The following is a 14,679-nucleotide window of genomic DNA, read 5'->3' as shown; positions in this document are numbered from 1 at the left end:
CTGCATGGATAAGCTAACACTTTAGCTGAGACTTAAAGAGTGGCTCTGATGTGTTAAATAGAGAAAAAATGGGTATAAGTCTAGGCAAAGGCACGGCTGCAGGAATGATCAGGAATTAAGAATTAGGTTAAGCAGTTAAAGATCCAATTACGAGAAACCTTGACTATCAGCTAGAGAGGTTTGAACGTTAGATTCTGAGTTAGAGAGAGCCATTGAAAGTTTTCAAGCATGAGATATACAGACCGCTGAAACAGGATTATTTTCAGTTCCCCATATAGGCCGATCTGGAGAGGAGAGCTTGATCCAGCGAGACCAGATAGAATGTTCTAACAAAACCTGGGAATAAAGTAACAAGGGGCCGACTCAGAGTGGCTGAAAAGAGTAGAAAGAAAAGCCTTGAGAGCACTGCAAAGGAGGAAGTGACAAGATAGACTAACTGATGACAGTCGCGGGTGGGGTGTGCACGGGAAAGAGAAAACTCAGATATTACTCTGAAACTTCTGTCCCAGATAAGGAGAATGATGGAAGTTGAGGCATCTTTTACCAGGGAACACAGAGCAACCAGAAGGCTTCAGGTTGACTGGAAATGTCCACCAGGCACATGGGCAGATGGGTATCTGTTTTGAATTTATTCCTGACTCCCCTGAAAAAAATGTGTATATAAACTGACCAGGTAAGCTGTTGCTGAGGGAAGAGGACAAAACTAAAGGTAAAGATTCAAAGTCATACGCAGAGTTAGCGGTTGAAACTGAACCTCAGGCATTTAATAGCTTCTCTTAAACATGTGTAATTCATGGATACATGAATTATCATGGATACTTTTTTTTGTTTTTAATGTCACAGGTATAGAGGATAAAACGTGAAAATCCCACCCCACCCTCCCTACCACTCATAAGATAACTCCTGTCACCTTTTTGGTGTGTGTCCTTCCTTCCCATCTCTTTCCTTTGCATTTTTTCCTAATTTCCTAATGAGGGGATACTTTTTAATTCCTTGCCCAGTGATTTGTTGCTTTTCCCTATACAATATGTCTAAGAAATCTTTCCATGTTAGTTATTCTAATTTCTAACTTCCCTTATCCTTCTAACACCTAGAGAGGTTTCAGTAGAGGGCTTCTTTACATTTGTTTGCTGATAATGGTAAATTTTTTACCATTTTTTTCGTTGAATTATTATTTTCTCATTGATTTGTGGAAGGAACCATTTTAGACACATAAGTGATTTGGGGAAAAAAAATACTTATCTCCAGAGTAATTAACAGGCGTTATCTACCCAAGGAATGGAACAAATAGGAAGTTCAGGTTCTAAGGAGCTGGCTTGTTTGTGCCAGTGGCCCCACGCTATCTCTTTATTAATTGCACCACCTGGGATGCTGATAGCCGCGGAAATTAGAAAGTTGGCATTTACTGCATTGGAATATTCCCCACAAGGTTGCCAGTGATTCTTTTATTTATTCTGTTCATTCCTTTCCTACCTATTCAAGGATCTGAACTGTGTTTCTTCACAGAAATTTCCAAGGAAACTCTATTTCTCACATTGATGAAAATGTATGGAAGGGATACCGTTGGGCTGAGAAACTGTGAGTATATTCTCTCCAAATACGAATACAAAAAAAAAAAAAAAAAAAAAAAAAAACTAACTGCATTCTAAGGTCCTTCTTGGTCCAGAACTTTGAAGTCAGTAGCTCTGAGGAAAGGTGTTTCCCCTTCCATATCCCAACTCGACCTCTACCGATTGCAATTCTGTGTTAATTTTTTTTTTTAACGTTTATTTATTTTTGAAACAGAGAGAGACAGAGCATGAACGGGGGAGGGTCAGAGAGAGGGAGACAGAGAATCTGAAACAGGCTCCAGGCTCTGAGCTGTCAGCACAGAGCCCGACGCAGGGCTCGAACTCACGGACCGCGAGATCATGACCTGAGCTGAAGTCGGCCGCTTAACCGACTGAGCCACCCAGGCGCCCCATCTGTGTTTATTTTAAAAATTAAATTTGGCAGGTTCCCTTTAAAATTAGAATCAATTTCAACTTATTTTCCATTATACAAGGAATACGTGATTATAGTCTCAATATATAAAAATGAAATAACAGGGGGGCCTGGGGGGCTTATTCGGTTAAGTGTCCAACTTCGGCTCAGGTCATAATCTCAACGGTTCGTGGGTTCAAGCCCCACGTTGGGCTCTGTGTTGACAGCTCAGAGCCTGGAGCCTGCTTCGGATTCTGTCTCCCTCTCTCTCTGCCCCTCTCCTGCTCATTCATTCCCTCTCTCTCTCTGTCTCAAAAATAAATAAACATTAAAAAAATTTTTTTTGATGAAATAACAGATCTAGTGAACACCTGCCTTATGTTCTAATCCCCCCACTGCTGGGATAGCCACTACTCTGGATTTAGTATATATCCTTCCAGACCTTTTTCCATGCATTTGCCTACATACATATTTACAGCAAAATAGGTTTGTTGTGTGAGTTTCTTATCTTTTTTTTACATAAATTGTAACATCCTACAACTCGATTCTTTTGCTTCGTGGTATGTCTTAGACTTTTTTTCTTCCAGTACATAGAGGGTTACCCCATCCATGCAAGCTGCTGCATAATATTCCATAGTATGAGTGTATTACGATTTAGTAATTCCCCTCCTGATGGATGTTTAGGCTGTGTCCAGTTTTCTTATTACATGCATTGCTGCATGGACCACCTCATACATGCATCTTTGTGTACGTGGGTGGGTATTTCTGTAGAATAGATCCCTGGAAATGGAACTGTTGGGATGAAGACGATGTCGATATATACAATTTTAATTGCCCTCAAAAAAGGTGTGCCAATTTACACACCAATCCATACACCATGACAGCATTCATTTCCTCCTACCCTCCCACTCTTGGATATTCTCCATTTCTTGGCTGATCTGGTGGGTGAATAAAATGGGTCCCTTCTGAATTTGAATTTTTCTGATTACGTATACATTTAAATATCTCTGTATGTTTCCTGGGCATTTGTGTTTCTTGTCTGAATTTTCTGTCCTTTGCCAATTTTTTTGTTATCTTTTTTTTAAATTGATTTGTAGAAAAAGTCAGTGTAGACACAAGTAATTTTGGAAACAATATTATACTCAAAGTAACTGACTGGCATTTTTCATGACAGATTGTGTGTCATATCATCAGTTCAACTTGGGTAGATAAGTCATAAATGACTTCTGAATTAATAATAAAAGACATAACAGTCATAGTAATCTAAATGTAGGGATTATGATCCCCCTAAAGTAGATTCCCCCCTGCCCCTTAGTCTGATAACCTTACTGGTAAGGGACAAATGGTAGAACAAGGTAGTTGTTTTCTTATGAATTTTATGAATTTCTTAAATACTATATATAGTTTATATTTTCTCATGATAGTATCTAACTTGGAGATCTTATTTCCCAAACTTGTAAGAAAAATGAAAGTAATTTGGCACAAGGAACAAGAGAGAGTGGAGAGAGTGGGTAGGCTGAGGGACAGGGGTAGGAGAAAAACTTTGAATTGTGTATTATATACCTTTGGAATTCTGAGCCATGCAAATATATATTACCTATTAAAAAAAATAAACTGAAATTAAAAAAATATTTTTTGAAAAGCGTGTATTTGGTAGTTTATATACTAGAAGATGAATCTGGTAAGATTTGATGATTCTTAAAAAATTTTTAAATGTTTATTTATTTTTGAGAGAGAGAGAGAGAGAGAGAGAGAGAGAGAGTGAGTGAGCAGGGAAGGGGCAGAGAGAGAGGGAGACACAGAGTCCAAAGCAGGCTCTAGGCTCCGAGCTGTCAGCACAGAGCCTGATGTGGGGCTCGACCCCACAAACTGTGAAATGATGACTTGAGCCGAAGTCAGACACTTAACCAACTGAGCCACCCAGGTGCCCCAAGATTTGATGATTTCTAATTCAGCTTGAGGGTTATGCCTTGTAAGACAGAAGTTTTTAACTATGGGTCAATAGTCCCCTGGGGCAGGATTTTTAACCTTTTTTTCTATATATCAAATTTAAAAAAAAATTTTTTTTAACATTTATTTATTGCTGAGAGACAGAGCATGAACAGGGGAGGGGCAGAAAGAGAGGGAGACACAGAATTGGAAGCAGGCTCCAGGCTCTGATCTGTCAGCAGAGAGCCCAATGTGGGGCTCGAACCCACGAACCGTGAGATCATGACCTGAGCTGAAGTTGGACACTTAACAGACTGAGCCACCCAGGCACCCTTCTATATATGTATTGATGATCTGCAGAAGCTTATGTTCTTGGGATAATGTTTTCAAATGTATAATAAGTTAAAATATATAGGAAAAGGAAATTATGTGGAAATAGAGTTTTCAAAAATTTTTAAAAAAGATTAGTGATATAGCAATAAATCTGCTTCTGTTAGAATATTAAATAACAAAATATAATGGTACGCCTACTAACTATTATAACTTCAAGGTACTGATGAGAATAAATGATATTTTGAGATATCCACGCCAAATATGTGATATGAAAATATCTGATTTCTGCTGGGGACCAAATAAACTACACTAATCTGTGGTTTGTTGCCTGCATTCATAATGGAAGGAAATGCTAATTCTAGTTAGAGGTTTGTGAAAATAGAGATGTGATTCTATTTCCCATCCAAGTTTGGCACCCACAAATTCAGTCCATTCTATTCACGGACCTGAGCCCTAAAGGGATGGTCTGCAAATTGAAATCGCATGCACACCTTTGCACGTATTCAAGAAAGTACAGTTTTCTAGGGAAAGGGTCCATTCCATAGCTTTTATGAAATTCTCAAAAGGTTCTTGTCTCAAAAGATTGAGTCACAAATTGGGGTGGAGGTGGAGAAAGACATTTGTTTTCCTGTGAAGTTGTACTTATTCTCATAAATGATGATAAATGAATGATTTGTTTTAATTAAAAGTAGTATATTTGCAAATTGATACCTGTCACTTTCTGAATTCATTCAACAAATATTTATGGAGCATCTCCTATGTCCCAGGAACTGTTTTACGTGCCAGGGATATAAGCTCAAGAACAAAACTGACCAAATATCCCACTTGTCAAGGGGTTTACAAATATATAATATAAAAACAAATATGTAAATATAATAAATACATAGAATTTCAAGTATTGGTAAGAAATCAGTGGCCAGATCTCTCAAGTTTTCTAATTTATTCAACGACCGTTTCTGCTGCTCATAGACTGAGTTTTTTACTAATGATAATACTTTTCATTCATATAATCTTGAGTTGGTTCTTTTTATTAGATGTACTGTTTACCTCTGTCTGAGGATATATTAATGATGCCATTCTAAATTTTGTATACTGTTTATTTTTGAGAGAGAGAGAGAGTGAGAGACAGAGTGCAAGTTGGGGAGGGGCAGAGAGAGAGGGAGACACAGAATCTGAAGCAGGCTCCAGGCTCTGAGCTTCAGCACAGAGCCCAGTGCAGGGCTTGAACCCATGGACTGCAACCTGAGCCGAAGTCGGATGCTTAACCGACTGAGCCACGCAGGTGCCCCATTAATGTTGGTATTCTCAAATCCTTTTGTGTTTTCTCTGTTAACTGTGTCATTGACTATAAGCTGTTATATTTGTTTTTTATTTTCTGTCCTGAATAGAATTGGCTTTCTCACTCCATTTGGTCATTCCTGAGTGCAATTTATCTTTGTAGTTGAGATTTGACTTGCTTCTGTTTTCTGGTCCTAAGGAAGAGGTGAAATGAACCACGGGGCTTGTTATTGGTGACAGGTCCCCCTGAGAGTTAAAGAAGAGGTGGGAGGTGACTTCTAATGGCTAGTCAGAGTGTATACCCTTCCTCCAGGGTTCTGGGACCCTGCCCCCTTCTAACACCAATGGCTCCTGCCTGGAAGAAAACACCCTTTGCTGCCAGATCCAAGGAGGAAGGATGTGGGGTTGATGTGCTGTCCTTGGTCCTACTGCAGTATCCCAGCTAATCACCCTGTAGGTGGCTCCAAGGCATTTCTGGTGGGGAGTGTTTGTAGAGCTACTCCCTTGGCTTTGAGCTAAGGTTGTGGATTTTCTAATTGTATCTTTTCTAATCATCCTTAGGGACTTTGGTGGAGTTTGGAGTTTGGTAGAGACTTGGCATGTTTCAATCTGCCAGCTTGAAATAGCACAACCTCTTAGGAAGACAATTTTGTACCCCTGTTAAATCCTGGAGAAACTTAGGCAAATGTGTACTAGGATATAAACAGAAAAATGTCCAAAGCAGCACTGTTTATAATAACTGAAAATTAGAAAAATCTAGTATCCACCAACAGTAGAATGAACAAATAGTGTTACACGGGTATTTACTCTATAGTTATTAAACTGAGCATTTATGTTATGTGCATTTTATGCACATTTTTAGTTCTCACAGATATTTTTTAGATGGGGAAAAAAATTAGATGGCTTTACTTGTAGCACTGATATGGTTATAAATAGGGCTTCCACAATAAAATTTGGGAAAAGAGAGGAGGAAGTGGCAGTTCTGTCCATGTTTTTGCCACTCAGGGCTGGGTTCTAACAGAGATTTTGTGATCCAGAGAGTAGGCATTAAATGTACATTTTGGTGTGAAGAGTGGATAGGGGTGTGTGTGTGTGTGTGTGTGTGTGTGTGAGAGAGAGAGAGAGAGAGAGAGAGAGAGAGAGAGACAAAGGAGTATGTGAGAAGAAAAGATTTGAATCAAACAGCAGAGATCACCATCCCTACATTAAATAAGAATTAGTGTATTTGGTGGCACCATTACCCAGGTTTCTCTCACATCTAGCGGTCCTGTGTAGCAAATAGTTGTAGTTATTTTTGCATTTTGACCCAGAAATGACCTTTTCATTTTGCAGAATTCTCAGTGACAATTATCTGACCGAATTACATAAAGACACATTTGAAGGCCTGCTATCCCTCCAGTATTTGTAAGTTAATCAGTTCATCATTTATTATGAGTTTTTAGTTATATTATTTATTAAAAAATACAGGGTTCAAATTGGATAATTGCAACAATTTCTTCTAACAGTAGAATTCTATAATTCTCTATAGTGGAATTCTATAATTCTCTCTATTAAATTCTATAACTCTGTAAGTCTGTGGGGACCCAGCCCATCTCTAGCATTAAATACCTCCTATGCATTTTCAACTTTTTAATTTTATAGACAAGATATAGGAAAAAGCCCTTCAGTTGTAGAGGAAAAGGGGTAATGAAGTCTGAGCAATTATGGACACCCATATGAACCTTGTTATGTAAGTGTTCATATACCATCTGCTTTTATTTATATTTATTATTTATGGCCCATGGATCAAATCCTGTGTATGGTCTGTCTTGATACAACCTATGAGTTCAGAATGATTTTCATGTTCTTAAAGGGCTGTAAAAGAGAAAAGAAGAGAAAGAAACAGAGAATATGTGACGGAGACCGTATATGGCCTGCAAAGCCTAAAATATTTACTGTCTGGCCTTTACAGAAAAGGTTTGAAAAAGTTGGCTTAGTAAAATGAGAGGAATTGAAGTTAACCTCAAATTGTCACCTACAAGACAAGAAAATATAGAACACTTACATTAATTTGAATGCCATTAACCCAGAATTTTTAAATAATTTAATCTAAATTAAATATTTAAATATTAAATATTTAACTAAGCAGGTGAATTATGTAAGCAGTATTACCAAGTACATATTAAATTATTAAGAGATTAAGGATTTCAGTGTGGGAAATTTTATTAGTTTATTTTTTTATTATTATTTTTTATGTCATTTATTGTTAAGTTAGCTAACATACAATGTGCACTTGGCTTCAGGAGTAGATTCCTGTGATCAGTGTGGAAATTCTTATGCCACCATAAAAATAGATGTTTAAAATGATGGTTAAGGGGTTGGGGCTCCTGGGTGGCTCAGTTGGTTGGGCGTCCGACTTTGACTCAGGTCGTGATCTCACAGTTTGTGGGTTCGAGCCCCGTGTCGGGCTCTGTGCTGACAGCTCAGAGCCCGGAGCCTGTTTCAGATTCTGTCTCCCTCTCTCTCTGCCCCTCCCCCACTCATGCTCTGTCTCTGTCTCTCTCAAAAATAAATAAACATTAAAAAAATGATGGCTAAGGGGCACGTGGCTGTCTCAGTCATTAGAGTCTGCAACTCTTGATCTCGAGGTTGTAGGTTAGAGCCCCATGTTAGGTATAGAGATTACTTAAAAAAAATGAAACCTTTAAAAATATAATGATGGTTAAGTGGTATAGTTAGAAATGTTTACACTAAACAAACATCAGAAATGCCTCTAACTTCGCTAATTACAGAATAAACATCTCTCCAGCCTCATTGTCAAGGAAGAAATGTTTGCATATATCTCTGTACATTAGACATACAGAGATACTAATGTTCTTTGCTATGGAGGTTCAGTGTTTATTCTTTGTCCATGCCATGCAAAGCTGTGTATTTCATTAATCCTTTTTTAAAAATTTTTTTAATGTTTATTTATTTTTGAGAGAGAGAGAGACAGAGTATGAGCAGGGTAGGCACAGAGAGAGAGGGAGACACAGAATCCGAAGCGGGCTTCAGTCTCTGAGCTGTTGGCCCAGAGCCCGATGCGGGGCTCGAATTCATGAGCAGTGAGATCATGACCTGAACCGAACGAAGTCAGATGCTCAATTGACTAAGCCATCCAGGCGCCCCTCATTAATCCTTATTAATGATGTGCTTTAGAAAATAGATTCTTCTTGCAAATGTGGAAGGCTTAAGGGTAGTGAGTAAAAAGAATCTCATATGACACTAAAAATAGTCCTTCAAATTATCAAACCTTCCAAGTCTTAGGGGACAACCACTTTGTATTGGTCTTCTTGGCTACCTCTGCCATCTGGGCTCCAAACATTACAAACACAGTTTGGAGAAAAACAAAAGAGACAAACTGCGCAATGGATAGGGCCTTTCATTATTTCTACTATGAGGTACTTTGTAAGCCAATTATTTCATGTCAGGTGAAGTGTTCTCATTCATTCATTCATTCAAAAAAAATGTGAATCAAAACCTAAAAAAGAATGTGACAGGCCCTATGCCCAGTACCATAGGCACGCAGATGGTTAAGACAGGCTTCCCACCCTTGTAGGAACTCATGATTTCACAGGGAAAATAAACAGAAGCTTAAACCATAACGCCTAAGCACTAAATGGATGATGAAGCACTGACAAAGTGCAGAAGAGGGAGCCACAAAGTCATAAAACCACATTTCTTTTCAGTCGTTTTGCTCCTTCTACTCACTACCCAGCTGTTAATTTATTTTATAAATATTTGAGTTTGTTCTTTGTCCATGCATCAGTTTTAAACACAGTAGACAACGCAGATGAGCAAGACTAGTCCATACTTTCATGGAGTTTATGCCCAGAGGAAATGGAATGCCAGAATAACTATATTAAGAAGAAATTGGGGCACCTGACCGGCTGAGTCAGTAGAGCATGCGACTCTTGATCTCAGGGTCGTGAGTTCAAGCCCCAGGTTGGGCGTGGAGTCTACTTTAAAAAATTAAAAGAAGGAGAAGAAGGAGGAGGAGGAGAGGGGGAGGGGAAGAAATGGATTTGGGCAATGAGAAGTATAAGTTGTTTTTGGAACACAGAAGAGGGGGGAAGACTTCAAGTTGGATCAGGGAAGTTACTAGAGAAATGCTGTTTGAACAGAACCTTGAATGGCTATGACGTATCATCAGATAGACATCTTGGGAAGAATATGCTTGCAAGATAGAGTGAGTGAAAGGCAAAATGCAGGAGAAATTTCTTTGGTATCTGTAGAGTAGGAAACTAGAGCCGGATTTAGGATTTTGAAGGCCTTGGATAATATGCCAGGCTACCGTGTTATCACAGCAGTGCTCTAGGACAAACTTTAGACTGCACCAGGGTCACCGGGAGGCCTTGTCAGAACACAGGTTCCACCTCCACAGTTCCTGATTCACTCAGTCCAGAGTAGAGCTGAGAATTTGCATCTTGAGTAAGTTCCCAAGTGACTCTGATATTTGAGAACCACTCCTGGAGAATTAATCTGGTGACTGTGTGCAGTATAGATTAGAATGGGAGAGACCAGAGATGAAAATGCCAGTCAGAAGATGGTGGTACCCATGTAGGTGGAAAGTGAGGGACTCGGCTGAAATCCATGGAAATAAGAGGGTCAACCATAATCAAGAATGGGTGTTTCCAAATAAAAATCCAGGACCATGTTGTTTTTTTGTTGGCCCCACTTGCAGCTGAAGCAATTGATAAATTCATAGACCGTTTAGGCAACGTACAACCAAAAATAAATTTCTATTAATATGATAATATAATTCTGAGTTCGTTCAAAGTTAGGTATTGATTAGAGGAGTAACTTCTTTTCAAGTTAAATGAAAAGGTATCTTTTACCTCTTCTGGTATTGACTTGGTGTCAAGAAATAGAACTAAACCAGGAAGGTGTGCTAATGTGAGAATATCCCTTTTAATATTAGAAATTATATGTGGAGATCACAACTTTGAGCTCATAATTTAGAAATTGATGAGGCCACAAACAGTCATTTAATCAATTCTTCTGCTCTCAGGAAAGATTACTTCCAAGATCTATCAAGATCTATAGTTGTATATTTTATGTATGAAGATCACAAAGGTGAGACTCTTAAGAAAGGTGAGGACAGGGTTAGGGGCTCTGGAAGGTTCAAATAACAATTCCTAATACTCAGAGTTTAGCCAAAAGCTACTTATTCAATACTACCATCCTACTAATTAGATATCTTATAGCTAATTGAGGCAATATTTTCCTTTTCCTTTTCCTAGAGATTTATCCTGCAATAAAATACAATCTATTGAAAGACGTACATTTGAATCACTACCTTTTTTGAAGTTTATGTAAGTTACAAATATAATTTCATTATATTTGGAATTTGTATTAAACTTAATTGTAAACCTCTTTGTTATTCATTTGGAATGAATGAAACTTTATTAGTCGAAAGCTACTAAAATTATGTAGCAAATCTTTTTTGTCTGTGGCAAAGTTTGGTGTGAGAGTTATTATAGAGATCAGAGTGAATCGTTCTAGAGCAGCAGTTCTCTGCCAGGGTGATTTTGCATCCAGGTGACACTTGGTAGTGTCTGGAGACATTTTTGATTGTCAGACTGTAGATGTGCTCCTGGCATCTAGTGGGTGGAGGCCAGGGCTGCTGTCACACCCTACAGTTCACAGGGCAGCACCCCCCCCCCCCATAACAAAGATTATCCAACCATAAATCTCAACAGTGCTAAAGTTGTGAAACGTTTTTCTAGAGAAATAAACTTACTTCTCTAGAAAAAAATACTTACTTAACACAAGTATTTATTGAGCATTTACTGATTTGTATCTAATGCACCACATGTATAAACATGAAAGTATAAATCTTTCATGCAAATATTTTTTTAAAAAGGCAAGTATCTTTCATAGTGAGATTTCTTTAGTGTATGGAGAGAGTATTGTGGTTATGTTTCATTATCTATAAATTAGAATCACTGCCAAAGGATAAATATTCTGAAAGAATATCTTTTTTTTCTCTTTGTTTGTGTCTTGTTTTGTGTGTGTGTGTGTGTGTGTGTGTGTGTGTAGAAATCTTCGTTGCAATTTACTCACCGAACTGAGCTTTGGAACATTTCAGGCCTGGCATGGAATGCCGTTTTTACACAAGCTGTAAGTGAAATAGAAAATGAATACATGTAAAAAAAAAAAACAAAAAAAAACTACATGTAAAAATATCATACAGTGATTGGTTAGGTGTGTGTTAATAAACCCAGTATGAATTCTGGAAAGTAGGTCTTAAAATCCATTTTTTTTTTCAAATGAGGAAACTAAGGTACAAAGAGGCCAAGGGACTTGTCTTAACTCCTAAATGGCACTCTCTGCCCTCCCTCGTACCCAGCTTTGTGTGGGCAATGAAAGCCCCAAGCAAGTAACACCCAAGTCAGTATTATCATGGGAATTCGTGACAGTGATGCTTCCCCAAGGTGTGCATGGTCCTTGAAATCCACTTTTGAATTTAACTTTGATTCCTGCTCATGTGCAAGTTTCCTATGCAAAAGAGAACTTCAAAGAACTAAGTTTAGCACAGAGTTCTCCAGGCAGCAAAAGGTGTGGGTGCTTCTTGAGCCATCAGGAAAGCAGAAAGAACTCCTGAATGCCTGCCACAGGGCACTGCTCTCCATGTGTTTTCTTTCCTGACCACTCTTCAATTAAGAAGTGTGTTATTCCCTTTCAGCCGGAAAATTCTGTGATTTCTCTGTAAAAAAGCAAATCATACTGGACATGTTCAGTGGCCTGAGGGGGATTTTTAGACTCAAGGTTGAAGACCCTCCTCTAAAGCAGACGCTGGAAAAGACTGTCTTACTGTCTTGTGGTTCAGAAATCCGATTTCACAACTTATCTTCCATTAGATGAAAGTGTTTACGGTGTGTCCGGAGCTGGAGTAAGTTCCTGCGGGTGCCCAAGAGCAGGGGCCTCCTCTCTCCTCTCATTAATTTGCTGATGCCTAACTTGGGGAAAGAATACTGAGGGTCAGTTTTTTGTTTTGCCGGCATGCCAGAGAACGGGCTCATTGAGTTTCTCCACCAAGAGGTTTTAGTGGTGTCAATATAATGTCTTAAAACTCACCACCTCTACTAAGCATCTTATAACACCGAGAGTCTCTTCTAAGAATCTGAATTTCATAGTTATGTAGGCAATACAGGACAAAATAGCGTGGAATCCGTTGATAACAATGAATGAATTCATTGAAAAACACTCAGTGCCACGCGCACTCTGTGTCGACAGTGTACTAAGTACTGGGGGTACAAAGAATACACAGGGACTGTCCCCAAGAATCTTTCATACTGGAAGGAGAAAAAGATGGCCGTTGATGGGAAAACGTATGTGAGCCATGCTGGCATCAGTGCAGCAGGGTAACGAGCTAGGGGGTGACAAAGTAGGGGATGGTTGTGGAATAGAAAAGATTTGTCGTGGACAAGGCAACAACTTGCTTGTGTTGAGTTTTCACGTTCATCTTGATGAAGTTTTGGGGAGATGGTGGGGAGTCGGGAGCCGACGGCCAAGAAAGAATTCTTGAACATGTCTTTGGTGCAAAAAGGCGATTTTATGAAAGCACAGGGACAGGACCGTGGGCAGAAAGAACTGCACTGGGGTTGTGAAGAGTGACAGGTTATATGCTATGGAATTGGGAGGTCAAGTCAAAAGGGAAGTCTCCAGAGGGACTGTGATATGTGAAAGAGGACTCCTAAGATACCAGAGGCCTTGCTATTGTCAAGCTAAGGTTGTTTTTCCGTCTAGCAAAGCATTAAGACAGTAGGGAGTTCCTGGAGAAATATTTTATTTGCCTGCCTCAAGTATCTGTCAATAGGCTGCAGGTTATAAGGAAATTTAATTTTACCTGAGATTTCCTTCTTGCCTTTGTTCCCCATATCACTATGGAGGGGTGATGTTGGGGCTCCAGGAAGCTGATTCTGTAGGTTTCTGGCGATTAGGCTATTGATAAGATTGCCTTTTTCTTGTAATTTACTAAGATATTTGTAAACTGATGGAAACTCCTATCTTGCCCGACTGAGATCTCTTATCAGTTAACCATTTGTTTTCTTTCCTTTCCTTTGTCCTCGAGCAGCCAGAATCACACATATCCCACCTGGGGCGGGGGCATGTGCTAACTTGTATTTTGCCCTCAACTTGCCTCATGCTCCCTCATCGATCTTACATGACAGAAAAAGGTAATTAAAGAACCAGAGCTAGCTGGTATTGAGAATAAATTAATACTCATGTCATGTGTGTTATGCCCAGAATTCGTGATCCCCAAATACCGCCAGGGAGCCGAGTCCGATGTAAAAGCAAAAGAGCCTTTATTCGAGCTAGCTCGAGCTCAATCCCCTACCTGCACTGATGCAGAGGTGAGATACCGGGGAGAGAGAGCCAGTTTCAAAAGGACAAAGGTTTTATGGGGGCCTAGGGGCAGTTGGTGAGGTAATGGCTGTGGCCTCAGCTGATTGGCTGGGGAAGGGTCCTGGGGAAGAGTGCTGTTAGGCAGGTGGGGGGGGGGGGGTTACTCAAGGGGAGGAGGTGTGGTCAAGGTGAAGGACACAGAACAAGATGGAGTCAGCCGGCGTAGGCCCGCCCTTTCAATGTGGTTTGAATAGAGCTGTACTACTAAAACGAATTCACAGTTAACTTCCAAAAAATTATCACAGTACAGTAAGTGTGTATTGGAGGTTGGGCTCCTTGTTTGGGGCCAAACTTTTCTTTTCTTTTTTCTTTTTAACGTTTATTTATTCTGAGAGAAAGAGAGCATGCGCAAGGGAGATGCCATCCCGTGAATTCAGTCACGTTATTACCTATGTGACTTAATTACTGGGGTGTTTATAAGTTGAAACAATATTTTCTCCAGCATTAAATAAGTTTGTAAACCTTTTGGGCCCCAGCTGAGGTGGATTTATCTTGAACTGACTGAAGCTTAAACTTCAGGTCTTCTCACTTACATAGGCCCCTTCCGAAGTCTTGGGAGGGACCCTCGCAGTTCCTGTACGCATAATTTTGCATGTTTTGATGAGGCAGGATTTCCCAAAGTAGATGAGGTCCAGACCCTACAAGGCCTCGATTCACCCCTGGGTTTCAGGTAATTCTATCTCAGTAAGTTTTTTGAATGAAGCCTCTTAAGTTATTGATAAACACTGAGTGAACACGTTAGCGGTG

At 39.5% G+C, this 14,679-nt stretch overlaps 2 protein-coding genes and 1 long non-coding RNA gene across 5 annotated transcripts in view; 2 read left to right on the top strand and 1 right to left on the bottom strand.

The window, feature by feature from the left end:
* Positions 1–14,679, top strand: part of LOC122212785 (leucine-rich repeat-containing protein 37A2-like) — a 50,195-nt gene that overhangs the window by 6,879 nt on the left and 28,637 nt on the right. Inside the window, exons 2-3 of the mRNA XM_042926753.1 lie at positions 1,507–1,578; positions 6,835–6,906. Coding sequence (XP_042782687.1) covers positions 1,507–1,578; positions 6,835–6,906 — 144 coding nt within the window. The remainder of the gene's footprint in view (positions 1–1,506; positions 1,579–6,834; positions 6,907–14,679) is intronic.
* The window catches only part of LOC122212783 (integrin beta-3-like), a 77,192-nt gene that overhangs the window by 60,396 nt on the left and 2,117 nt on the right, over positions 1–14,679 (top strand). For both annotated transcript variants that reach the window (XR_006199311.1, XR_006199310.1), the window contains exon 12: positions 13,601–13,703. The gene's annotated coding sequence lies outside the window, so the exon portion shown is untranslated. The remainder of the gene's footprint in view (positions 1–13,600; positions 13,704–14,679) is intronic.
* Positions 172–13,906, bottom strand: LOC122212788. Of its 2 annotated transcripts, none has more exons than XR_006199320.1 (4): positions 13,865–13,906; positions 12,338–12,482; positions 11,587–11,641; positions 172–336 (listed from the first exon to the last, which is right to left on the bottom strand). It is a non-coding gene; the product is annotated as an uncharacterized LOC122212788 (long non-coding RNA). The 2 variants fall into 2 exon arrangements; XR_006199321.1 differs by having other exon boundaries at positions 12,338–12,478.

Source organism: Panthera leo (genome assembly GCF_018350215.1).
Source record: "Panthera leo isolate Ple1 chromosome E1 unlocalized genomic scaffold, P.leo_Ple1_pat1.1 chrE1_random_Un_scaffold_57, whole genome shotgun sequence".
Taxonomy (NCBI): domain Eukaryota; kingdom Metazoa; phylum Chordata; class Mammalia; order Carnivora; family Felidae; genus Panthera; species Panthera leo.
This window is presented reverse-complemented; position numbering and strand designations above follow the sequence as displayed.